The sequence below is a fragment of the Mchenga conophoros genome, linkage group LG13 (genome assembly GCF_057382185.1).
Source record: "Mchenga conophoros isolate Kocher_MC1m ecotype Shallow Benthic linkage group LG13, M_conophoros_male_GT1.1, whole genome shotgun sequence".
NCBI classification, from domain to species: Eukaryota; Metazoa; Chordata; class Actinopteri; order Cichliformes; family Cichlidae; genus Mchenga; species Mchenga conophoros.
The window spans coordinates 2,329,369-2,354,629 of NC_140538.1; the positions used below are offsets into that span (position 1 = coordinate 2,329,369).

The 25,261-nt window shown below is 42.7% G+C and overlaps 1 protein-coding gene and 1 long non-coding RNA gene across 8 annotated transcripts in view; one reads left to right on the forward strand and one right to left on the reverse strand.

The window, feature by feature from the left end:
* Window positions 1–17,807, forward strand: part of LOC146560641 (LIM domain-binding protein 3-like) — a 36,142-nt gene extending 18,335 nt beyond the window's left edge. For 2 of the 7 annotated variants that reach the window (XM_085296033.1, XM_085296032.1), the window contains exons 5-15: window positions 2,428–2,450; window positions 4,492–4,680; window positions 6,741–6,904; window positions 7,121–7,160; window positions 10,290–10,346; window positions 12,165–12,433; window positions 12,511–12,904; window positions 13,088–13,268; window positions 13,414–13,534; window positions 13,870–13,985; window positions 14,094–17,807. In XM_085296033.1, coding sequence (XP_085152159.1) covers window positions 2,428–2,450; window positions 4,492–4,680; window positions 6,741–6,904; window positions 7,121–7,160; window positions 10,290–10,346; window positions 12,165–12,433; window positions 12,511–12,904; window positions 13,088–13,268; window positions 13,414–13,534; window positions 13,870–13,985; window positions 14,094–14,183 — 1,644 coding nt within the window. In that variant the 3' untranslated portion in view covers window positions 14,184–17,807. Of the gene's footprint in view, window positions 1–431; window positions 599–2,427; window positions 2,451–4,491; window positions 4,681–6,740; window positions 6,905–7,120; window positions 7,161–10,289; window positions 10,347–12,164; window positions 12,434–12,510; window positions 12,905–13,087; window positions 13,269–13,413; window positions 13,535–13,869; window positions 13,986–14,093 lie in introns of all 7 variants that reach the window. The other 5 variants (XM_085296038.1, XM_085296034.1, XM_085296035.1 and 2 more) reach the window with 5 other exon arrangements.
* LOC146560644 (uncharacterized) lies at window positions 17,128–21,078 on the reverse strand. The gene is made up of 2 exons (XR_014894773.1): window positions 20,665–21,078; window positions 17,128–20,566 (listed from the first exon to the last, which is right to left on the reverse strand). It is a non-coding gene; the product is annotated as an uncharacterized LOC146560644 (long non-coding RNA).
* Window positions 21,079–25,261: the final 4,183 nt, after the last annotated feature.

Below are 25,261 nucleotides of genomic sequence, written 5' to 3' on the forward strand. Positions count from 1 at the left end.
TTGGAGAAATGTATATGGCTGCTGCCCCCTGGTGGCTGCAGGAAAAAAATGCAAGAAAGGCCAAACTTAGCACCTCAAAAATGTTTTGTGCAAAAACAAAAATGCAGGAAAACAGAAACAGGAGCAGTCATGATGAATTTCATTTCCTGTTTAAGTTAAGAGATTTCCAGCAGTGATGATAATTGATCCAACAGATTAACTTAAAATGAAAGGAATGTATTTGGTCAGTTTATTTATTTTCACAATAATTATTTATTTTTTCTTTTTGATGATTTTCTCAGTCACTTTATGCTTTCAGGCTTTTATACTGAAAGGATCCCATGGTTAGAATAACAGCACCTTGATTAAAAAAAATATATCGTCTTTTAAGCGTGTGCTCTGCTCCCTCTCCTTCCTGTCTCCTCCCCTTCCTGACGCCTCCATCGGTGCAGGTAAACGGCCGCAGTACCTCCTCCGGGCCTGCAGAGGCAGACTCTCCCGGGGGGCGTGCGGCGGCGGTCAGCCCCGCTCAGAGGAGGCAGTATAACTCCCCCATCGGCCTGTACTCAGAGGAAACTCTTAGGGAGATGGCCGCGATGCAGGCGGGTCGGCCTGCGGGGTAGGTGGAGGCGTTAGAAGCCCGGCGACATGTTTGATGAGAGGTCAAGAAGCAGAAACAGATTCAAAGATGGTTCAAAGAGGAAGAAAAATACGTTTCCTGTTTGGTGCGGTACCAGTAACTGCTGTCTCCGGTGTCTCGGTTCATACAAAATAATTCACGTGGACCCATTCTGCTCATTTCTACATTTATAGTCCTGGATTCTCGTTCAGCAGCTCTGCATGATTCACAGTTTGAAATAATCCTTCTTTATCTGATACTGGGCTTCTGCTCAGCCTATAGGTCAAGCTGTTTTAGCTCCGCCCCCTTCAAGAGGACTTTTTATACTATAGGTTCATGTTAACCTTGCAGTAATCTCAGTAACCTTTGACCTTTGACTCCAAAGAGGAGAAACATGAGTGCATCTGAACCTTCAGTGTCATAAAAGTGAAACCAAATCAGTGATGCTGTCACGTGTCCTAAAAAAAACATGTTAAACTGCAGCTCCACCCATACACACACCACACTTACTCTAAAACTTACTAATGTTCTCAATGCGGACTTGATGTTTTCATACCCTGAAGGAGGTCCACCTCTCAGATTGTACTTGGCAAGTGTTTGCAGACAAGCTGGCGTCTCCCGTGCAAACTGCAGGCCACTGCAACAATGTGCATTTGCAAATATGAACAGCTGACCTGGACGCGATGGAGCTCAGATACGTGCTGTGCAGCTAAGTTACAGCTAGCTGGCTAACCTTAGATTGCTGTGTAATGTTGTCTCTATGTAAATCATGAGTTAGGCCACCTCAGCGTTAGCCTTTGACCTTATGTGGAGTTTGTGTTGTGCTGCGATGTCAGTGACTGTTTCCAAGCTGGGAGCAGAAGAGCGTCACGTCACACGTTACTTTACAGAAAAAGGTGCAATGAGCCGACCGATCCAAACACTTCTGCATCAGCTGCAGCTGCAGTGGAGGTGTGTGTTTACAGTCACGAACACGTATACAGTGACACACACACACACACACACACACACGCGCGCCATTAATAATGTGATTCAGTTACTCCGTCACCGAAGAGCCCAAACACCTGTTAGTTTGTTTGGCTGCTTTTAAAGGTCAGGGGACCCTCTGGACACACACACACACACACACACATAATAATAATGATCCTGCTGTAATTATCATACCATATGCACATATGTCGCTGACTCTTCTTAGATGAAACTCACAAAGATTATCACCATTTATGTGTTTTTTCCGCACATGTTATATTAATCATGTACAGTAGCTCGTCTCAAAGTTAACGTTGATACGTTCCTGCACTTCCATAAATAGGTTTACACTTAAGTATGCACACCCCTGGTTATTATTTCTACTAATATTACTGATAACAATAATAATAATATCACCACTGCTGTTAATGAGAAGAGGAGCAATAAGAAGAAAAATACATCCTAATCCAAAGAATTAGAATCGTAAATTAAGAAAAGGTAAACAGATAAATAACATTATGCATAATTATGTATCTGTGATGACAAGACAGAATAAGAGAAGACCAAAACAAAGAAACTTTAAAAAATGTCCAGAAGACACGTGACCCCAGCAAAGTCTGCCTCAGGCTCCATCCCCTGAAGCTGGGATCTGTGGGATCTGTGAACAGGCTGTGATTAAATCTTCCTCTTCACTCGCAGAGCGGACGTCACAGCAGCCAACAGAGGATGTGACCTCTGACCTCTGATGGACAGTGAATGATGCTGAATATGTTTTCTAACATCATATTCTCCTCTGTCTTCCCTCCTTTGTCCTTCCACGTGTTCGTCCTCTCTTCTGTCCCTGCTGTTGGTCAAGCAAGGTTTTCCCCCCCGCCGCTCCACCGTTAGTATCCTCTGCAGCTGAATGCATCTTGGATGTGTGTTTGTTTAAGGCATGGCGTGGGGTGATGGCGAGTGCGGTCCTGCAGCTTTACAGACTCTATTTCAAAATTATCCATGCAAACTGAAATTGCGGAACAGCTGGCTGCATGATGCATTTTGCTTTCTGTGGTTTTTTCATTATTTGGTGTTTTTCTGAGGCAACTCTACAGGAAAGTTTTCAGAATAAAAGCCTGCTAGAGCGTGAGAAGCTTCAGCCTTCAGGTTGCTTTTGTGCAGCAGTGAAGTGGACTAAATGTCAGCTGTGTTCCTGCTCTGATACGTTTGTGTTCTGGGATTAAAGGTCATGGTTTGACGCACTGCTTAAATGAGCTGCTGTGACGTTTTGCGGTGGACGCATGCGAATGTTTCAAGCATGAAATTTAAAGCATCGTCAGTCGTTTCTAACCAATGTGCAGAAACCAGTTTGGGTTTTGTTGAAGTGGAAATAAGACTTTTCCTTTTTCTCTGCAGCTGTAAAGACCATCGCTCATGTTGTATTTATTACCCACAAAAAAATGACCTAATTTTATAGGAGTGGTTTCAGCTTGTGTCCAGTGAGTCCTTTGGAAGTCCAATATTTGCAGAAAAAAGGGTTAAATTTAGTATTTTTATCAGCGTTTTGCAGCAACAAGCTTTGAGGTAGATTCATCTAATGGTTCAGCATCTGCAGTGTGGCACGAATTTATTAGACGGTCACCAGAGTTCATGTGACAGCTGCTTAATCCACCTGTATGCACGAGCTCTGTTATCAGTTAGATTAACTATATAATTATGTTTGTTATCTGTGGATTTTAAATGTACTCAAAAGACAGAAAAAAATTATAGTTTTCTGCTTAAGATACAAAATTAGTCATTTACTCATTACTATTATTATTATTATCATTATTATTATTATGATGATTATTAATAATCATCATCATCATAATAATAATGATAATCTGCATGTCTGAACATGCAGATTATCATTATTATTATTATTATTATTATCATTATTATGATTATGATTATTATTATGATGATTATGATTATGATTATTAATAATAATAATAATAATAATCTGCATGTCTGAACATGCAGATTATTATTATCATGATTATGATTATTATGATTATGATTATTATGATTATGATTATGATTATTATGATTATGATTATTATTAATAATAATAATAATAATAATAATAATAATCTGCATGTCTGAACATGCAGATTGTAAAAACTTGGTTTGAATTTTGGTTTGATTATTATTGAAAGTTGTACCTTCACAAATTTGGCTATAAAATATTCACTTTTTTGTTTTCCCCAAAAACTATTGATCTGATATTTTTGTTATTGACAGATTTTCTTGTTTTCTTGATTCATGAGAGGTGATTTAATAAACACGTTATAGTTGTACTTTACAGTCATGTGGAGAATTTATTATTATTATTATTATTATTATTAGCCTTAAAAAACATATACATAAAAAACAGATATATTCCTGATATTTGTTGTTATTATCTAGAGCATAATGCACTAAAAACAAAAGATTCTTCACCCTCATGAATGTGAAGCAGACTGAAGCAGATGAAATCTATTAAATCAAAGGTTCTTTTGTTCAAATTAATTAAGGAAGACCTGCTTGGTATTAACAGTTAATCCTGTGAACCTCAATCACACAAATCTAATTTATATTTAATGGAATCTGTTTTACAACATACATTTTTTACATGTAATCAAATGAATCAAAGTCAGCATAATTTTTGAGTCTGAGTGGGCGGAGAACGGATCGCTGTGGGACGCCACTCAGAGTTTTCTGTAGTCTGTCGTGATGCTGTGGGTGGGGTTTCCACCTTAAATGGAGATTCTGTTGGAAACATTCAGCTTTAGCCTGAAAACTTTAGCCTCACTAGTCCGTCTGCTGTGAGCATGACAAACCCATCACCTTCACCCACACGCCTCACCTCCGTCCCTCCATCGCCTCCTTTATCTCCACCTTTTCCCCTCCTCTTCCCCACCCGACAGTGCCGGCTTCAATCCCAGCGTGCTGATGGACTCCGCCCTCTCCACCAGCAAGCCCATTGAAGTAAAAGGCCCCGGCGGTAAGGCCACCATCATCCACGCCCAGTACAACACGCCCATCAGTATGTATTCACAGGACTCCATCATGGACGCCATCGCGGGACAAACACAGACCAAGGGCCACGACGCTGGGTATGAACACCACCTCCTCCTCCCTCTCCACGTCCTCCTTCCATCTTTCTACGTTGACTTATCTCTAATTCTTCCTCCTGACATCCTCATCTTCCTCTTCTGTACCCACGTGCACCCCTCAACCCTGCCACCAGTTTTTTACACTCAGTATCAAAAACATCAAAAGCCACAACACCACCTGGGTAATGACTAACACAGTTACTATCAGTCCTGCTGAGGGCTGATCATCCATATTTGTAGTTTTCTAACACGTGGATGTGTTACAGGCAGCAGCGTTCAGTTTACAGGCTGATGCTTCGAGTACTCAACCCACAGATATTTCTTGATGAGAAATTACTTTTCATTTGTTGTTTTTGTCTTTTTCCCTTCGTTGCCTCTTCCTCCCTTTTCTTCTCTTTACTCTATTTAAGTGTCCTCCACCTGTCCTCTCCTTTCTGTCCGTCCTCTTTGGTCTCAGCCCGCTTCACGTCCGGCTCATCGCTGACACTGGTGGTGATGATTTTGGTGCTGCAATATTGTGCTGCCTGTTTGTGCACATGTGGGGAGAGGGGGACTTCTTCTGTGGTGGCTTCGAGGAACTGCTAAGGTTTCCGTGATATCAGAAAGCAGAATTTTTGGTTCGGGCTGCTCTGGGATCCTGTTTTTTTGTGCGTCGTGTGTTGTGTGGCTGAAGCCTCGGGTGTGCTGTGGGAGTCGGTCCGTATGAGGTGGACCAGTCCGAGTCAAATGTCCCCCAGAGAGACGTTCCCTCTGTCTGAGCAGGTCATCCCAATTTCTTCGCTCGTGATCACGTTTGACCCTGTTACCTATCGTCTTGTTGCCGAATGCATTTCCAGTCGCACTGATTTGTCAGAAACTGCTGATAAAGTCATGTTACTGCTGTGTTTTTGGTGGTGTCTTCCTCGCCTGCTCTTCCTCTGAGATGTAGCGCTGTCGCTGTGTACTGTCCCCCTCCAAAGGTCTCCATGCCCATTCTTTATTTCAGCCTCTCTAATTTTAGACCCCGATAAAGCCGCTCTTATTGAAATATAAGCCTGAATAAAACTACTCATCTGTACAGGAGGGGGCATCTCTGGAAAACCAATTACAGTCCAGTATGATATCCTCCTCCTCCCTCACCGTGCGTCCTTCACTGAGAGCCAGTAAAAGCTTTGGTTCCCCTGAGTTGTGTTAAAGCTTTGAAAGATCAAACATCAAACACAAGACAGAAACATGACACGTGTCACCAGAATCAGCCGACAGGCTGCAGTCCTGCAGGGCGGAGCCAAATACAGGTGCACTGCAGGTAGAGGGGCCTTAAAGAACAACAAAAGATTTCAAACTACTAAAAAAAACCTCAGAAAGATGGAAAACAACACAATGGTGTCATTAATAGTTTTTAATGTTAGCATCTGTAACCACAAAGAGACCCGAACATCCACACAAAGATTAAAAGACTGAAAACAGCCTGAAAGAGAAGAAACTGACTTCACAGCACAAACTGGTGGATGTTCAGAAAAATGACCAAAGCTGCAAAAACCCTGCCGAGGTTTCCGTTTATAAGAGAGAGCCAATCAGAAGCAAGCAGGCAGAACAGCTGGTTTCAAACAGGGTGAGCTGCTGCGAGGTGCAGGACAAGACAAAGAACATAAATAAGGAAGTAGAAATGAGCAGAAAGGTTCAGGTCTGCCTGGGCTGGACAAAAAAAAGAGACAGAAAAACAGATGGAATAAAGTCACAAAGATGCACAAATTAAACACGTGAGATACACAAAGAGACTCAAAGCTGAATGTTCTGAGCCTCTTTCTGTGTTTTATCTCCGTTTGTTCCTTTTTCTAACAAACCGTCCTCAGACATGCGAGTCCGGCTTCCTCTTTGCTCCATCACCTTCAGTAACGTTTTGTTCGTGTGACCTTTGAAATATCAGATATTTAATTCCAGGGTTAAAAGGACGTCAAAACTTTGGGCAGGGAAAACTTGTTTCCGTTCACTGCTGGGCCCACAGCTCGTGCTTCACTGTCTCTTTATTTTTCACTCGCTTTGGTCGTGGGCGACGTGGCGCCCCCTGTCTGTGGTCCCAGTTCTGTCCCAGTCATGGACCGCCTCGTGGACAGCGCCTCGCTGGTCTATCAGGCCGTCCAGAGCACAGAGAAGGACCCGGAGCTGAGCGAATGGAGCCGCCGCAGCACCAACGTGCAGTCCAAGTCCTTCCAGGTCCTGGCCCACATGACCGGCACCGAGTCCTGTAAGTGTCCTCTTCCTCCTCTTCCTCCTCTTCCTCTTCCCCGTATTATCCTCAATTATTTAAAAGAGCAAATAAAAGCAAGAACAGACTCATGTATGTTTCCATACAAACAAAGGTGTGTAATTAGAGTAAACGATTACCTGTGGGAATGATTTTAAAGTTAAATCTGATCATCAGGTGCTCAGTGTCGCCCCCTCTCCTCTGTTTCTGTTACAGCGCTCACTGAAGAGGAGGCGGCGGCTGTGAAGAGGAGCAGGTAGGCAGCAGAGCTCCAGTAGTCAGCTGCTGACCCCCTCACCTGTAGTCTCGACCTCATCTGCCCCGGACATGAGAACACCTGCACAGGTGGTCTCTGTTTGAGGCTCTGATATATACGTAAACGCGATGTGATTGGTTGGTGTCTGAAGCCTTTTGAATCTGCTCACGTGTAATGAGCTCATGTGACCAGCAGGAGGGGACACCGGACTGTGTGTGTGTGTGTGTGTGTACCTGTTTCGACGTCCTTGTGGGGACAGTGTTCGTCCTCACGGGTTTGAAGGCATTTTTGAGGCTCATAGTGTGGGTTTAGTCTCAGGGTTACAGTTAGGTTATGGCTGGGGTTCATTTTTGGTTGAGGTGAGTAGCTAGGGATTCTGTCAAATAGATGTCCTCACTGAGATATCAAAACGAGAATGTGTGTGTGTGTATTTGCTCAGAGGAAACATCATTTAAAAAATTGGTGGGGCACCACGAGGGACTCCCCGCCTCTTTGGTCCTTTCTTTATTGATTACTGGTAACTGGTGTTGATTGGTTAAAGAGAGAAAACCAGTGTGCAGAGGAGAGTCATCCTCCAGCTCTTTATTGTCACGTTTAGCCGAGGCAGGAAAAATTGAAAGTCAAGCAAAAACCGCAAACGTGACAAAGCAGACTTTTTACTCTCAGCCTGTGTGACGTCATACAGTCAAACTAAAGTATGCAGCCTGCAGGTACTCGACACTCTGCAGGACTCTGCAGACATCAGGTTATCAACAGGCGGTGAAGCTCACAGCTCGCAGTTAAAATCTCCACATTTCACCTGCAGAAACATGAACAGCTGAGACTGTCAGGTTTGGAGCATGCCCAGTTTAAACAGGCTGCTGTGAGTTAGCATGTGCAAATAAGTGTCTGTGTTTAAGAGTTTTGGGTCTAATGCTGGTTTCAGGGATCAGGTGCCTCAGACGGCAGACACATGGCTACTTATATCTCAGTTACACCACCTTAAACCTTGCGTGGCTCAGAAGTCCTAAACAGGGCTTTATGTGGCCGAGGACAGTCTAAGAGTCCGCGCTGTCAGACAAGCCAGGTGTGGTGAGCTGCAGGTGAGGGCTGGGCCGAACGTCCGCTGACGACCTCTGAAGGTGTCACTGCCCTCAGTCTGTTTTCCATGACTTCCTGTTTCCCCAGCGGCTCGTCTGAAATCTCATCACAGCCGAGTCTCCGAGAGGATGAGCAAACCTTTCAACCCCGCCCCACCCATACACCCCGTCCCAGCTCTGATGGATGGAGCTTTCTATTCTCCGTGCACTTATTTAATCAACCCTCCATTATGCACCATCGATCTCTGCCCCCCCCCCTAATTTGGACTGAAATACAACCTCCTCCCCCTCAAAGCTCCGGCTCCCCTCTGTCCTTCGTCAGAGTCCATACGCCGTCCAATGACTCACCGTGAATCAATAGGAGCAGAGGTCAAGCTTTTATCCGCCAATAAAGAGACTGTGTGCTTTTTTTCTCTTTAGCTGTAAGTCATCAAGGAGGAAGCAGCTGGATTAGACTTACAGGGCTGAGCTGGAAGCCTCAAAGCAGAGAAGCAAAGACACAGAAAGAAAATTTTCACTGCAAAATCCAGCTTCATGATCCCGATCATGCTGGGAAATGGAAAAATCTATCAGTTAAAGGTGGTTTATTCTGCTTATCTCAGGATCTGTGTTCTTATTCTGGCACAAGTTTTAATTATTTCTTATTTATCTGAATGGCTTTGTGCAGCAAAGTCCTCAGCCTGAAACAAGGAGCTGGTGTCCGTACACCTCTAATGTAGAATGACTAGTGCTGACTGGCTTATCTCTGACTAACAAACACATGTTGGTTGGCTAAATATAAAATCCTTTGTCTTATTCCTCTGTCCATGGAAAGAAAAACTGAGTAGAAGCAAATAAATTAGGTTTTTAAAAGCCTTTCTGAAGTAGCTTTGCATGTTTCACAAATCAAAATAATCTATCGTGTGCAGGAAAACACTCTCAGAATAAAAGTTTATGTCCTACGATGTCTCTCTGTTCCTTTAAAGCAGAGCTAATCTGTTAAATAGAAGCTCTGCAGCTTTGCATGAGTCACAGTTCATCCTGCGTCTGAAACAAGCTGTTTTAGCTCCTCCTCCTGCATTTAGGCCAAGTTTGGTGGGTGTGGCTTTGGCGTCTGCGATGACTATATTAGGAATATCCACCCTCTATGACACCATCCAGATCCAAGAGGAAAAAACTGAGATAATCAGAGTGTTTAAATCCACCTGGGCTTACGCTGACTTCTTTTCATGCAGGTCTGTGCAGCTTAAACAGCTTCATGATGATTATAAGAGACACAGTGACAAGGTTGCAAAGAGTGCAAGGAAGAAGGAAATCAAGGGGTTAAGAGCTGAGATCAGCCATGACATCAGCACACGACGGGACACGGGGAATAAAACAGAGTTCAGTAAAATAAAATAAAAACCTGGACAAATGGTCTATTTGCTCAGCAGGAAATAATAATCACCTCTTGGCTCTCCAAAGCTTTGGTGTGTTGATGTGATTTTTTTAAGGATATATGCTCCCAGACTTTCAGTGTTGCATTCACGTGCTGAAGGGAGAGTCTGACATGTGGGTTTCATCTGCTTGTTTTTCGGCTTTTTGTTGTTTCTTCATTTGCTGGAGTTACACTGAACTAAATCCACATAGTTGTCACGCTTCAGAGCCATTACTGTCTTTCAGGAACCACATCTGAGTGATCGTGTCAGAGTTTCCTCTGGTTTGATCTCTGTGCTTTGTACAAATGTTTTTGCAGAATAGAAAAAAACCTTTTTGACATTTGATCCAATGTTTCTGAGACCAAAGCAGCGAGGTGACGTCATCCTGTCGGCTGTCTTTAAGCTGTCTGGCAGTTTCCTGAAGGATCTTCTGTCTGTGGCGTTGTTGGTCTGGTGAAGGCGATGAAGTTTCTTATTTTTGGGTCTTTGGGTCCTGATTTGATTATTGATTATTTGTTAGACAGAAAGAAAAAGGTTGATGGTCAATCCGAGTCGCACCTGAGTAACATCATGGGGGAGAGAGCGGGGGTCAGGATGGGGACGTAGCGTCTCAGTTTGGATGACCTCTGCTGCTGTTGTCTCTATGCCCGCAGCCTGAAGAGACAGCCTGCCGCTGGTTTCGGCCTCCAGTACAGAGCTGCAGTCTCCAGGTACAAACCCCTGCGGGCAGGTGCGCTCGCGGCCGTGGGCTTCACAGCACTCAGTAACACAGCAGCTGCTTTTAAACGGAGGCTTCTTCAGCTAAAACTCCTGGCGGCACACAAGTGGATTGTTAGGGTTTTGTGCACAGGTGGTGTTTGAACCCATAACTCTGGCAGTTCTGTCAGGATCATGTAACACCTGAGTAACAGTCAGTAACCTCACCATCATTTCATCAGCTGAATAACAGGCTGAGTCTCTGCTAACGCCCTCTGAAGGAAGGACCTTAAAGCTTTTGTTGCTGTTTGTTAATGAAGCTGAATTCAGTTTTGGTTTGAAGCTCTCTACCCTAACACTAACCTTGTTTACATCAGGTAAGTCTGATACAGCTAAGCTGCTGCTAAACACCCAGACCTGAGACTGATACCCCCAGAAAGAAAAACTGCAGGTTTACACCCCAAAACCTGTCAACACTTCTTGAAAGAGGACCCTTTGTGCTTCTGTCCTGCTCAACATTTTATTCTTTCTTTCAAACAAGCTGTTGATGCTAGTTTCTATATGCTTGTTGTCTGTGACAATATTATATTGACACATCCAGAGAGTGTAAAAACATCATAAACATTCGAATCACTCCAAAGCCCAACTTTTGGCTCACAAATTACATTTTTGATTCATAAAACAGTGCAGCAGCCTGGCTGTAATCACTGTTTACTGCAACTTATCTATATTCAGATGACGATTCACAGTTAGAACCAGTTTAAGAGCATTTTTGACTCAGTCCAGGATGCAAACCAAACCTGAATGTGGTCTGTAGAGGTTTCTGTTTAAAAACAGTGAGTATCTGCACCTCAGGGGATGCTTGGAAGCCTAGACTAACCCTAACCGCCATATTCACAAAAATTAGAAGAAAGGTTAGTTAAACAGTTTAGAGAGAAATTTAAAACCAGCAGAAACAGTTACCTAAACCCGAAAAGCACATGGTTAACACTAAAATCAGCAAAACTGCTGAAAGAGTTCAACGTTATGGGTCATTTTTTAGCTGAAAATTCATAAATATATAGAAAAAGTGAAAATAGTTAAATGTGCTCTAGAAAATCTAGCTAGAAATTAAATTGATTGTTGAAATGTAGTTCAAATTAATAGCTCCACTGATGGAGCTATTAATTTTTAAAAAGTTTTTAAAAGCGTTTCTGATCCACTCTAATCACATGGATAAATGACTACATAATATAAATACTACATGTATATAGTATTTGTTTGACTCTAAGCTCTGCAGAAGATTTCCTATGTACCCAGCTCTACTGTGTGTGTAACAACAGCAAAACTTTATCTTTATCTTAAATATCTGATATAGCTAATGAAATGCACGAACATGTAAGCATGTCAAAGGCATCAATAATATCAGCTAAAACTTCATTCAATGTTGGAATATTTATCAAAGTAAATCTAGTGAATTCCACATATATTAGATGGAAACTGCTAGAAGAAAGCATTAAATTCTTAATAACACAGTGTTACAGCCTAAAAGTCAGACACAACAATGAAAAACGCATCTTTCAGGATCTTTACACCCATTGATGAGATTACAATTTGAGTCAGTGTTGATGACTAACTTAGCTTGTGGTTCGAAACATGCTTAGCTTAGTTAAAGTTTTTTTTGAGTACAACCTGAAGTAGTTAATACCATAACTACCACTGAGGCTAACTACTTGAGGCTCACTATGACTAAAAATCCCGGACGAGCCCCCAAGTACAAAACTGAACCTGATGACAGAACCATTTGGAAATCATTCTAAATAGGTAATAATGACATTTCTTTCCCTCTCCAGCCAGTACGGTGCACATCCTACCATGCAGCCGGCGCCACAAGTTCCACACCCACAGCAGTACCAGCCAATACCACAGCAATACCAACATGCACCTATGCAGCAAGCTCCACAAGCTCGGCCCCCACAGCAGTATCAACCAATGCCACAGCAGTACCAACAACCACCCACACAGCAGGCTCCACCCACTCAACAGAGCTCAATTCAGATCCCTGTTGGCTCCGCCCCCCCTAAGGTAGTCAGTACTGCCTGCATCTACCCTTCACAGCCAGGTGAGTTTCTGTTTTGTTTATATTAACTTGCACATATAATATTTATATACACATATTTATACTTCTTCCACCCACAGCACCACCTATGGCTCCAGCTGCAGTGCCACCGCAGCACCGCCCTCCAGCCGCCGCCCCGGCCCCGCTTCTGGCTGCTCCAGCATCCTCCAACAGACCCCCGTGGGTGACCGACTCAAACTTCGCTGATAAGTTCGACCCCGGCAAGACCACCTCCAGCACCATCAAGGTGCAGCCACTGCCCCAGGCCGCCCCTCCCCCACCAGCGTACATCCCTAACCCCTCCCCTGCTGGGCATGCAGCTCCCAGCCCCGCCCCCATCACCCCCAGCCCTGGACCCATGACCTCTAGCCCCGCCCCCTTTCCACCTGTGGCCAGAGGCGTGGCCCAAAGAGCGGAGAGGTTTGCAGCCAGCAGTCGCACGCCTCTATGCGGGGCCTGCAACAGCGTCATCAGGTAACGCACTGACACACTTCTGGAGCCTCAAGTGGAGATCAGAGGAACTGCAGCTGTTGGTGCTTTATTATTTTGCTCCTGAGGTTCCTCCTTTGGGTTAAAACGAGTGACGTTAATGAAACAATGTCACTTTAAGGGCAAATTAAAATCAAATTACTTAAAATGCTGCTGCTGTTGTTGCAGGGGTCCATTCCTGGTGGCCCTCGGCCGGTCCTGGCACCCCGAGGAGTTTAACTGTCACTACTGCCACATGTCTCTGGCTGACGTCAGCTTCGTGGAGGAACAGAACAACGTGTACTGTGAGAACTGCTACGAAGAGTTTTTCGCCCCGACCTGCGCTCGCTGCAACACCAAGATCATGGGGGTGAGAAATTTTCAGACACCATTTCTGATTTTATTTTCCTTTATTTAATGTTATAAAACCATAAGTTTTGCACTGAAATGCCACCCATATGTGACACTAGAGGCTGATTAGACCTTATTAAATCTTGTCACGCTGTATGTCGCAGGAAGTGATGCACGCCCTACGGCAGACATGGCACACCACCTGCTTTGTGTGCGCTGCCTGTGGGAAAGCCTTTGGAAACAGCCTCTTCCACATGGAGGACGGAGAGCCGTACTGCGAGAAAGGTATGCCGACACCACGCCTTCATCACAGCTGCGAGAAAAGCTGCACAGACATCAGGCAGACACAAAAAACTGTCACATGCATCACGCTCAGAGAAGGAACTGCTAATCAGAGTCTCAGTGCAGCCCCTCAATTTTAACTCCTCTTTCTTTTGATTGGCCCTGCCCCCACAAACAACAAGTGTGTGGAGCTTCTGTGTGCCCTGTGTGACATCAAAAAGATCCAAGAGTAGAACAAAGTGTGTGAAACAGATTAACAGGGATTACGTACTTCATGATTCACTGTTTTTGGACTCACGGCTGCCATCTTCAACACTTCCTATCTCTGTGTCGCTCAGATTACATCGCGCTGTTCAGCACTAAGTGTCATGGGTGCGACTTCCCAGTGGAAGCTGGCGATAAGTTCATCGAGGCTCTGGGTCACACCTGGCACGATACCTGCTTTGTTTGTGCGGTAAGGACCACGAGCAGCTGGGTCTGAGGGGGTCCGGTTGTTTAAATCTTCGATGCAGGGGAGCAGAGGTCAGTTTGAAGTTTTTCACCCCGGTTTTCTCGTCTGCAGGTCTGCCACGTGAACCTCGAGGGTCAGCCCTTCTACTCAAAGAAAGATAAACCTCTGTGCAAGAAGCACGCTCACGCCATCAACGTGTAAACCCGCCGGATCACGCCTCATCACGCCACCAACATGTGTGGAAACGCTGGGTTTTTTTCTTTTTTTTGTGCAAATTTCAAATTTCTGCTGCCTGATGATTCTGCTTCAGATCCATCCGACCCGTCGCATCACGGACTGTGGTTTATTTTTCTACCCGAAAAAGTGTGTGTGTGTGTGAGAGACTGCTGAGCTGCAGAAATACAGGTGACTGTAGGGAGTCTGCAAGGTGCCAAATTAAATATTATATTTTTTAGTGTTTAATAATAATAATCAAACTTATAACAACAAAAATATTAAACTGGCTAAGCTATGCAATAAGGATTAAATAGATATTTAAGTAAGTCTAAATAATAATATTATAATATGAGGAAGAAATTCTTTCTAATAAATATCAATAACAGAGTGTATGAAGTATGTTTATTTTTCTCTTAAACACGGGGTTAAAGTAGTGGGATATTTAGGGTTAAGAGGGTTAAGAGAGTTTTTTTTTATTATTTTGATAAAGTTATTATTTTAATGAAAAAAAATGTCAGAAATAAAAATTATAAAGTTTTATTAGTACTTTTTTTTGGCTTGGTTTGTAGTGTTTAAAATTTCAAGTTAACTTGTGAATTATTTCATATGAATGAAATTACAAATTTATTATAATTAAACTTTGTAGAGTGGCACTCTCTGGACTCCGTATAGCGGATATTGTTCTCACCATTTTTGGACTATTTTTGGTAATGTGCCTCTGTTGACTGTTTGAATGCGACTTTAATATTTTTATTTCCCTTTTAGACTAAAATAAAATTATATGAAAGTTTTTATGAGGCAATACGAAGTGAAACAACAGACTGCAGAGAAGCTGAAAAATCTATAAACAGCAGCAAATTGGAGATAAAAAAGACTGAAAAGTGTTTCTGACGTTGCAACCTGTCGTCACTACTCCGACTCTGGGGGCATGAACACACGACAGGTGACACGTTTCTGTGGCCCCGCCTGAGCAGGTGAACCTCCAGATGTTTTAAATGTGAAAACCGCATCTAAACGCACAGAGATACTGTGTGAGTGACGGAGTCTAGATAAACTGGAAACGTTAAACTGACCACAGAAGCTGTTGGGCTCCAAGTGCAGGTGTGCTTCTGCTCTCACGCCGCACTAAGGTGCATTTGGACTTGTTTGTTCAGGTGAACCTGCTCAGGTGAGACAGCTCTTCGACTTCACGTGCTTCGGGGGGAGAAATAACCTTGAATTTCATATTTATTCGACAGTGTGATCTTTATTGAGACGCTAGTATATCGTCACTGCTGCGTGCAAATGATTAGTTATTTGATTCATGTTTGTTTCAGAGCGCTTGGCATCACGTGGTTAAGTTTAAGTACTGATTTCATGATGATTTATGTGTGTGTGTGTTTTAACTACACTGTAAATGTGATAACCTTAGTCTGACTGTTAACAACACAATGGCTCCGCCCACACTGCAGACCGTGAATCCTCCCAAATCTGAAAAAGATTAGACTTTGTATTTTCTTTATTTTTTTTGTGGCATCAAACATGTGGCTGCTCTCATGGTTGTAAAACACAGAATAATCTTATATGTACTTAGATCATTACAGTTGGGGAAACGGACTTCAGTGAAGGTTTTTAAAAGCGTTTCTCTGTTAATTTTCATACGTTTTTAATACAAAGACAGTTTTTAGGAGCCTCTCTTGGCCATTAAAGGAACATCAGCAAACCACAACTTAATTCAGATCTTTCATTTGACTTGTTCTCTGCTAAGACTTAATCATTAAGCACATAAAGACTTTTTTACATTTTAAAAACTACGCCATGGTTCATGTTCTAATAACCAGTCACCCTATTTTAGCGTCCTCCTGTGGCCACTAGAAGAAGTGCAGCTAAGCAAACAGAAACTCTTGGTGTATTAAAAAATTCTGTAAACAGAAGAAGCATTGTGTTTCTGAAAGCTGGATTTTCCTTTAAAAAAATCTACGTTTTTGTTTTTTTACTTTGTTCCGCTTTTGTCATTAAAGGCAGCATGTTTTAGCACCACCTAGTGGCCAACAACAGAGCAACCCACAATGTAATTCAATTCCAGTCCTTTGTTGAGTTAAACTCCGTTGTAATGTTGGGTTGTGTTCAGTGGTTGAGAGGAGGCGGTCGAAACCTTAGCAGGATAGCAGGAAGAATACACGATCACACTGGTACTGGGAATTCCACAGCATATCCGTTAATGCACCTCCTCTTCATCAACCATACAAGGCCCGGTTGAACGGCTGCTACTTATCAAACATGACACACAGTGTTCATACAGCCCGTAGCGTTGCAAAGGTTTCTGGAGAGCAAGCACTTTGTTCCCATAAATCAGAGAGGGCAGTGGTGCACACTAATGACCTCATAACCCCTTGACTTATGTTACATTAAAGAGACACCACACCACTGTGACTGTAACAAACTGAATAATAGAGTATATAAAATAATTAAAATCATCTGACTTTGTTTACTTCCCAAACTGATTTAACACTGCTGTGGTGTTTTAGTGGCCTCTGGTGGTGATTAGAGGAAGTGCAATTGCGCAAATGGAACTTTCATTATATTAAATCATTCTATAAACAGAAAAGACTTTGTGATAAGTTTCTAAGAGATGAATTTAAAAAATGACTATAATGGGGGGTTTTGTTGTAATTTTTTCAAATGTAATTTTATTTTTGCATTTCACTACAAATCGTTTTGGGAACATCTAGAGGCCATGAGAGGAACCCCAACTAACCCCCATAACAATATAATATGATTCTTTTTTGAAAAATAAAATAAAACTCACATAAAAGAATGAAAAGCATCTGAACACACTTCGTATGTTATAGCAGCCTCAGGTGGCCACTAGAGGAACTGCAACTAAGCAAACAGAAACTTTCAGAATTGTGAAACGTTTGGTAAAAGAACAAGAGGAGCTTGGAACTAATTTTTATTTTATTTTTTTAAAGTACTACACTGTTTTCTGGAGAAAAATTTGATTTTTTCATCTTTAATTTGCTAGTACAGGCGAGGTGTTTTAGTTACACCTAGTGACCAGTAGAGGAACTGCAAATAAGTAAGCTTTTGGGTTGAGCACAGCTTATAAACTTTGGTTGTTGAGTAGTGTGAACGGAGCCTCTGATTCTTTGATTTAAACTTTAGTTTTATTCTGTGATTTAAATGAAAGCGTTTGTCTCCCTGCAGAGAACCGTGCCTTTGCTGAAATCCACCTCTGCTCGGTCTGACTGGCACACTGACCAGTTTGTGTGCCGGTGTACAGTTTTTACTCTGAATTGTACTTTTATACAGTTTGTGTGTTTTTCTGAGGATGAATGTGTGCATGCGGCATATCAGGATCAGTTTGTGAAAAAAAGACAAGCTAACGCGTCTGTTCACTGTTATTTTTGAGTGTTTGTAAGTAATGATGTCATACTGTGAGTGAAGAACTCTGCTTTACTTTTTGTTTAACAGGTTTTGAACATTTGAAGAGTTTTTGTGTTGCAGGTTGAATAAACTGAGCACTTCAAACACCTGGAAGCATCTTCTGGAAACATCTAATTGATTCATTTTTCTGATATGAAGATTTGTTTAAGAAGCAAGAAAATAAAAATATATTCAGCTCCTGAATGTGCAATCACAAATCAACAATTTTAAGCTAAAACTGAAATAATAAACTAAAACATATGAAATCTGGCAGGTGTTACAAAATGTTTCTACATTAAATTCAATTCAGTTTTATTTATACAGCGCCAAATCACAACAACAGTCGCCTCAAGGTCTTTATATTGTAAAGTAGATCGCACAATAATACATACAGAGAAAAACCCAACAATCATGTGACCCCGTATGAGCAGCACTTTGGTGACAGTGGGAAGGAAAAACTCCCTTTTAACAGGAAGAAACCTCCAGCAGAACCAGGCTCAGGGAGGGGCGGGGCCATCTGCTGTGATTGGTTGGGGAGAGAGAAGGAAGACAGGATAAAGACATGCTGTGGAAGAGAGACAGAGGTTAATAACAGATATGATTCAATGCAGAGAGGTCTGTTAATACATAGTGAGTGAAGAAGAAAAACTCAGTGCATCATGGGAATCCCCGGCAGCCTACGTCTATTGCAGCATAACTAAGGGAGGGTTCAGGGTCACCTGGTCCAGCCCTAACTATATGCTTTAGCAAAAAGGAAAGTTTGAAGCCTAATCTTGAAAGTAGAGATAGTGTCTGTCTCCTGAATCCAAACTGGAAGCTGGTTCCACAGAAGAGGGGCCTGAAAACTGAAGGCTCTGCCTCCCATTCTACTTTTAAATACTCTAGGAACAACAAGTAGGCCTGCAGAGCGAGAGCCAAGTGCTCTAATAGGGTGATATGGTACTACAAGGTCATTAACAGTGATGGGCACGCGTTACTGTAATCTGATTACTTTTTTCAAGTAACGAGTAAAGTAAGGGATTACTATTGCAAAAACGGTAATTAGATCCCCGTTACTTTCCCGTAGGAACGCTGCGTTACTGCGTTACTAAAACCGTTATTTTTCTGCAAGAGTATCTCATGACAGTGACGTAAGCGAGTGCGCCGTTCGTGACAACAGCTGTGTGCAGATCAACAATGGATCATATATCGAGTGCAGAGAGAGTATGAGCGTGCAGCGTTTAAAGCGTGGAAGTACTGACCTTACTTTGAGTTTGATTCCATAAAAAGTGACAAAAACATTAGTGTCCGCTGTGCGTGGGAAGAAAACTTATTTTTACAGCGAAAAAAACCCCTAAACTTCCAACAAGCACCGAGTAGCTACGACGTAATGGGAAACTCACAGAGAAACTCGCGGATTCTTCCACTGACCGCTGCACACATGCACCAGGGTAAACCTCCGCCTGCCCCACTCCTGCTTTACAGGTGAAAATAGAGCAACAGGACCGCTGAGTCTGTGACTTTATTTATGTTCTGCTGTGTTTTACTTGCATCTATTTGAAAGACTGAGTGTAAACACAAAAAATATTTTATTTTATGTGCTGGAATGTGCAGAAAATAGGTTTAAATGTTAAACTCTTCCAGTCAGAGAATGTTGCATATAATTACATTTTTGCTTGATGCATAAAGTTAAAAGATTAAAACTAATAAAACAAGTTTAAAAAAAAGATACTTTTCCATTTGATTACATTTTGTATGATGGATTATGCAGAAAAAGTAGAATTGGGCTGAAAGATCTATCGCTCTATCACCTCTTCAGGTTGTAAATCGTGTTTTTAAAGAGTAACTAAGTAACTAAGTAATTAATTACTTTTGAAAATAAGTAATCAGTAAAGTAACGGGATTACTTTTTTGGGGAAGTAATCAGTAATTAGTTACTGATTACTTTTTTCAAGTAACTTCACCAACACTGGTCATTAAGACAAGATGGGGCCTGATTATTTAAGACCTTGTATGTGAGGAGCAGGATTTTGAATTCTGGATTTAACAGGAAGCCAAAACAGGAGAAATCTGCTCTCTCTTTCTAGTCCCTGTCAGGACTCTTGCTGCAGCATTTTGGATCAGCTGAAGGCTTTTCAGGGAGTTTTTAGGACTTCCTGATAATAATGAATTACAGTCGTCCAGCCTGGAAGTAATAAATGCATGAACTAGTTTTTCAGCGTCACTCTGAGACAGGATATTTCTAATTTTAGAGATGTTGCACAAATGGAAGAAAGCAGTCTGATATATTTGTTTAATATGTGCGTTGAAGGACATGTCCTGGTCAAACATGACTCCAAGGTTCCTCACAGTGTTACTGGAGGCCAAGGTAATGCCATCCAGAGTAAGAATCTGCTTAGATACCATATTTCTAAGATTTTCAGGGCCGAGTACAATAACCTCAGTTTTATCTGAATTAAGAAGCAGAAAGTTAGCGGCCATCCAGGTCTTTATGTCTTTAAGACATTCCTGCAGTTTGACCTCAGCCTTTCCAAGCAAACCTTTGAAAACGCTTTAAAGGTTTGGTCGTTAGAAATAAACTTGAGTTCATCTGAAATGTTGCAGAGTTGCTATATTTACACTTACAAACACGTCACATGAGCGTCAGGCTAATCGAGCAGGGAGCCCCGCCCTCTGTCAGCTTGGATTAAGCTTTTGCACGTATGAAGCAGATGAGCTGTCAGATTTCTGCACGTTCAGCCTCTTTTTTAAATTGTTTGTAGACATTTTGGATGCGTAACCGTCCTCGTCTCTCCTCCGCAGCGGCTGGCCTCGGTCGGCCTGGACGCCAAGAACACGGTGTGTATCTGGGAGTGGAAGAGAGGGAAGATCCTGGCCACGGCCACGGGACACTCGGACAGGGTGAGAGCGTGCACCAATCAGCTTCCTCTGCAGTTAAGCCTCGCTGCTTGCCGCCGTCTGGCAAAGCCTCTGGGCGGTGCCGTCTGAGCGGGACAGAAAATCAGCGTGAAGCACCACACACCAATCAGATCTCAATAAAAAATCTTTTACAGAGTTTGAAAGTGTTTCCTTCTCATCGTACTTCCACTGTGCATGCACGCGTTTTCACATAAACCCGATAACGGACGTTTCTTCTGTTCTCCAGATCTTTGACATCTGCTGGGATCCGTTTCAGCAAAGCCGCCTGGTGAGCTGCGGCGTGAAGCACATCAAGGTAACGCAGAAATCGTCGTTTTGTGCTCGTCTCCAGAAATGTGGAAGTAAAATGTAACGTATTCCTCCTACCCAGAAATATGACTGGTCAGCACATTGACCTTCTCCACCTTCATGTAGCCGCTTAGTTTCACTCGAGGTAATAAAATAGTTCCTCTGAACGCCCGTCATTAAATATCTCTAACGAGCCGAGAAGGAAGCAGATATAAAAGCTGGAGACAACTCCCAGCTCAGCTTCTCTCATCCAATCAGAGTCCAGTCCAGATATCAAAAAGCACCTTTACATGGTTCACTGCTGTGGATTTAAATACAAGACAAATCCAGGACAATTTAGATTGTTTTTTCTTTTTTATTTGCTGTTTTAAACACAAACACGACCAAAGCGTGCTCGGTGAGTTGGTGGAGATCACTCTTCCCCAGCCTGCTGGAGCCTCCTTCCCAGTGCTCTCAGTGTTCTCCTCAGTGGTATGCGCAGTAACCCTCTCACAGGTGCGTCCTCGGCACTCTCTGTTTGGGTTCCTTGTTCCCTCCGCAGACCCCTTTCTCTCGCATCTCCGTCACTTTCTCTCGCATCTCCGTCACTTTCTCTCGCATCTCCGTCACTTTCTCTCGTGTCTCCGTCACTTTCTCTCGCCAGAGGTGTGGACTCGAGTCACATGACTTGGACTCGAGTCAGACTCGAGTCATTAATTTTATGACTTTAGACTTGACTTGAAAAAATGTTCTAAGACTTGTGACTTGACTTGGACTTTTACACCAATGACTTGGGACTTGAATTGGACTTGAACCGGTTTACTTGAAAAGACTTGATATTTTACCCCAAATATAAAATTTAACATGCATATTATATAGAGATTGAAAATGTGACGTCATTCACGGGTAGAACCGCAAAGGATTCTGGGAACTCGTGGCAAGCGGTACTAGCGCACGCAGGCTTTCAATTGAAATCAGTTATACAGCGATAAAAAGAAACACAAAAATGGCAAGAAGCTGTTGTATTATTAACTGCAATAGCCGGTCGCATGACAGCCACGGGAAGCCGACGGGTAAAGAGATCGGTTGTTATCGGATTATGTCGTTGAAGAGAAATTGTTCGAGCCATGTTTCCGAAGTAACAAAGACGCGACTGGATTGCAGCCATTCTAAGACCAAATATAACGTCCCAGAACACTCCAGCTCACAGGTTAGTCTGCTCCAAGCATTTACACGAAGGTCAGTGTTTTTTAGTAGTTAATACGTCATTTTCATAACATAATTGGTGATATAGGTTACAAGCAAGTCTGGCGCTGAACAGAAATTGTCGCGCTATGCTCCTTTATTTATTGTGCATAAATAGTGAATTGTCCTGACACAATATTGCGTTTCGCTTCTGTTATTATGGTACATTGACAAAAACATATACTTTTATTCACAGGATAAAACAGGTTTTTTGTATCACTAATTGCCCAGTACGATTACAGCATACAATATTATTGTCACTGCTACATTTCTGTGATGCTACCAGAAATTATTTCCACTGCTAATTAATTACCGTTGAGCTCAAAGGTCCTATTAATAAACGGTTAAGGAATGTGTATTTATGACGACAATTTGTGAGACTGGTAAACTTATGATACGTACGATGGTCTTTCGTTCTACACGGTGCATTTCAAGGTCCTGTACCCATCCGTCGGTAAACTGTACCTGGGCTTGTTGCAGTGACCTGAAGTTACTAAACTTCATGAGTGTATGCACTCACTCCAAGAACCGTATGATTATAAATATGCATATAAATATGCTACGATGAGATAGCTGACTTCATCTAACTAGCAAATGTTGTCCAGGCTACGTTGGTGATACAGTTTTTTTAATGTGTATGATATTTTTGTCATGCGATTTTAAAGCCGGTCCTACAACCGCATCCAAGAATAACATGCAGCGTATCTCAGAACTGTCGGTGAAAATTATTCTTGGAGCTAGGTTTAATTGAGCTGCATTTTAAAGAGGTGCAATTTCACAATTTGTGTATATTTTCTACGTTCACTTTTGTCATGTGTTGAGAAAAACACAGATTTAAAATTACATGGTCTAATATTTACATTTAGCATAACTGCAACATTATTTTTTCGTTTTTTTTTTTTAAAGACTCGAAAGGACTTGAAATTCAAAGTTTCAGACTTGTGACTTGACTCGGACTTTTACACCAGTGACTTGAGACTCGACTCTGACTTGCCTGACATTACTTGAGACTTGACTTGAGACTTGAGGATAAAGACTTGAGACTTACTTGAGACTTGCAAAACAATGACTTGGTCCCACCTCTGTCTCTCGCATCTCCGTCACTTTCTCTCGTGTCTCCGTCACTTTCTCTCGCATCTCCGTCACTTTCTCTCGTGTCTCCGTCACTTTCTCTCGCATCTCCGTCACTTTCTCTCGCATCTCCGTCACTTTCTCTCGGGTCTCCGTCACTTTCTCTCGCATCTCCGTCACTTTCTGTCGTGTCTCCATCGCTCTCCAGAAACTCTTCCATGAAGCGGTCTAAAACCGGAAAGCCATCCTCCATGAAATGTTCAATGATGCTCATCACATCTTCACGTAGCTTTTCCAACGCCTCTGGCCTGTAGATTCTGTGTGATTCTTACTCTGAATCTGAATAAGTACGCGGGACCACTGTGTGCGGTAAGACCATCTCTTTTACTTCCTGTAAACTATCTACCGGCATGCATTGCCAGTGCGTAACACGTAATTACACAATCAAACAGTGAACACATACTGCCCATACAACAAATGTACCAGAGACAATTATGAATACACCACATCTCCCCTTTTAAACAAAAACAGAATATTCCTTTTCTCAGGACAGAACTTCTCTTTTTCAAAGCCATACAAGAACATCTGGCAAACAATCTGCATTACATTTTTAACCTTTTGTTTTTGTTTTCTTGTTCTTTTCTTTTCTTAACAACTCTTTTTAGCTTTATTTTACTGTGCTCTACAAAACCCTTATAACACAGTTACATAACAACAACCTTTTTTTTTTTCTTACAGATCTAACTTTTTAGGTTTAACTATTGGCCTCCCTGACTTGGTTCTGACCACATCAGTGTTAACAGGTGTAGCAGGGATCACACTGGGTGTTTGAGGCTTCTGCAACACAGGCACATTAGCAGGTTCATGCACAGGTAAACTTAAAGGAATCAAATGCACACGATTACGCCTCACAGTCCCTTGTGGTAACTCCACTGTGTATGATCGGGGTGTAGAGTGATTTTGGATAACAGTGCCTGTAGTTTTGACATCAGTCACCCAAACTTGCTCTCCTGGGGACAGGCTGCATAAAGGTTTTGCGCGGTGGCGCCTGTTGAAGTTTGCCATGTCCATCATCCTCTTCTCCCTTTCCTTTCGAGCGAGCAGTGCGTTGTCCGGCAGTGTGGGCTCCAGCTGCGATGGAAGCATCGGCAGTGTGGTTCGCAGACGTCTGCCCATTAAAAGCTCTGCAGGGCTGTATCCGGACTGCAGTGGTGTAGCTCTATAGGCAAGAAGAGCTAGATAAGGATCAGCTGCTTTTTTCAGAAGATTTTTTACAGTCTGCACAGCACGTTCTGCTTCTCCATTACTTTGCGGAAACTTGGGACTGCTTGTGATGTGTTTGAAGCCGTATGCTGCTGCAAAGTCTGTAAAGATTTGACCTGAATACTGTGGTCCATTATCAGACATGAGGACCTCTGGGATGCCGTGACGGGCAAAGAAAGATTTCAGGTGAGTAATGACATCGTTTGATTTTGTCCTGTTTAACAAAGCAATCTCAACAAATCTAGAGTGATAGTCAACAGCGAGAAGGTAAGTTTTCCCTCCCAGCTCGAAAAGATCTGTGCCCACTCTCTGCCATGGGCGGGCAGGGTATTCTGTTGGCATGAGTGGCTCACTGTTATTGTGTCTTTCTTGAATACACGTTTTGCACTTGAGCACCATCTCAGAGATTTGTTGACTCAGCCCGGGCCACCACACTGTTTGGCGTGCACGAGCTTTACATTTTACAACACCTTGATGTCCTTCGTGTAGTTTTTCCAGCACCTCGTTTCTCATTGCTGAAGGAATGACAAGCCGTGTGTCTTTTAACAAAAGGCCGTCTTCAACAGTGAGCGTGGCTCGGTCAGGCCAGTAATTTCGCAGTAAAGGCTCTTGTTTTGCATGTTCTGGCCAGCCTTCGGTGCACATGTCCATGACGCGAGCACACACACTGTCGCTTTTCAGTTGTTCCTTCAGTGTTTGCATATATGATGAACTGACAGGCATGTTTGCTACAATACTGTCGACATATATGTCTGTGCTTTCCATTAGCTCTTTGTCTGACAGGTTCATTGGTTTTTTCAGAGGTGAGCGGGACAAAGTATCTGCTGTCCAGAGCGATTTCCCTGGGGCGTACTGCACAGTGTACGAGTAACGCATGAGTCTCATTCTGAATCGCTGGATCCTGGGTGGCAAGA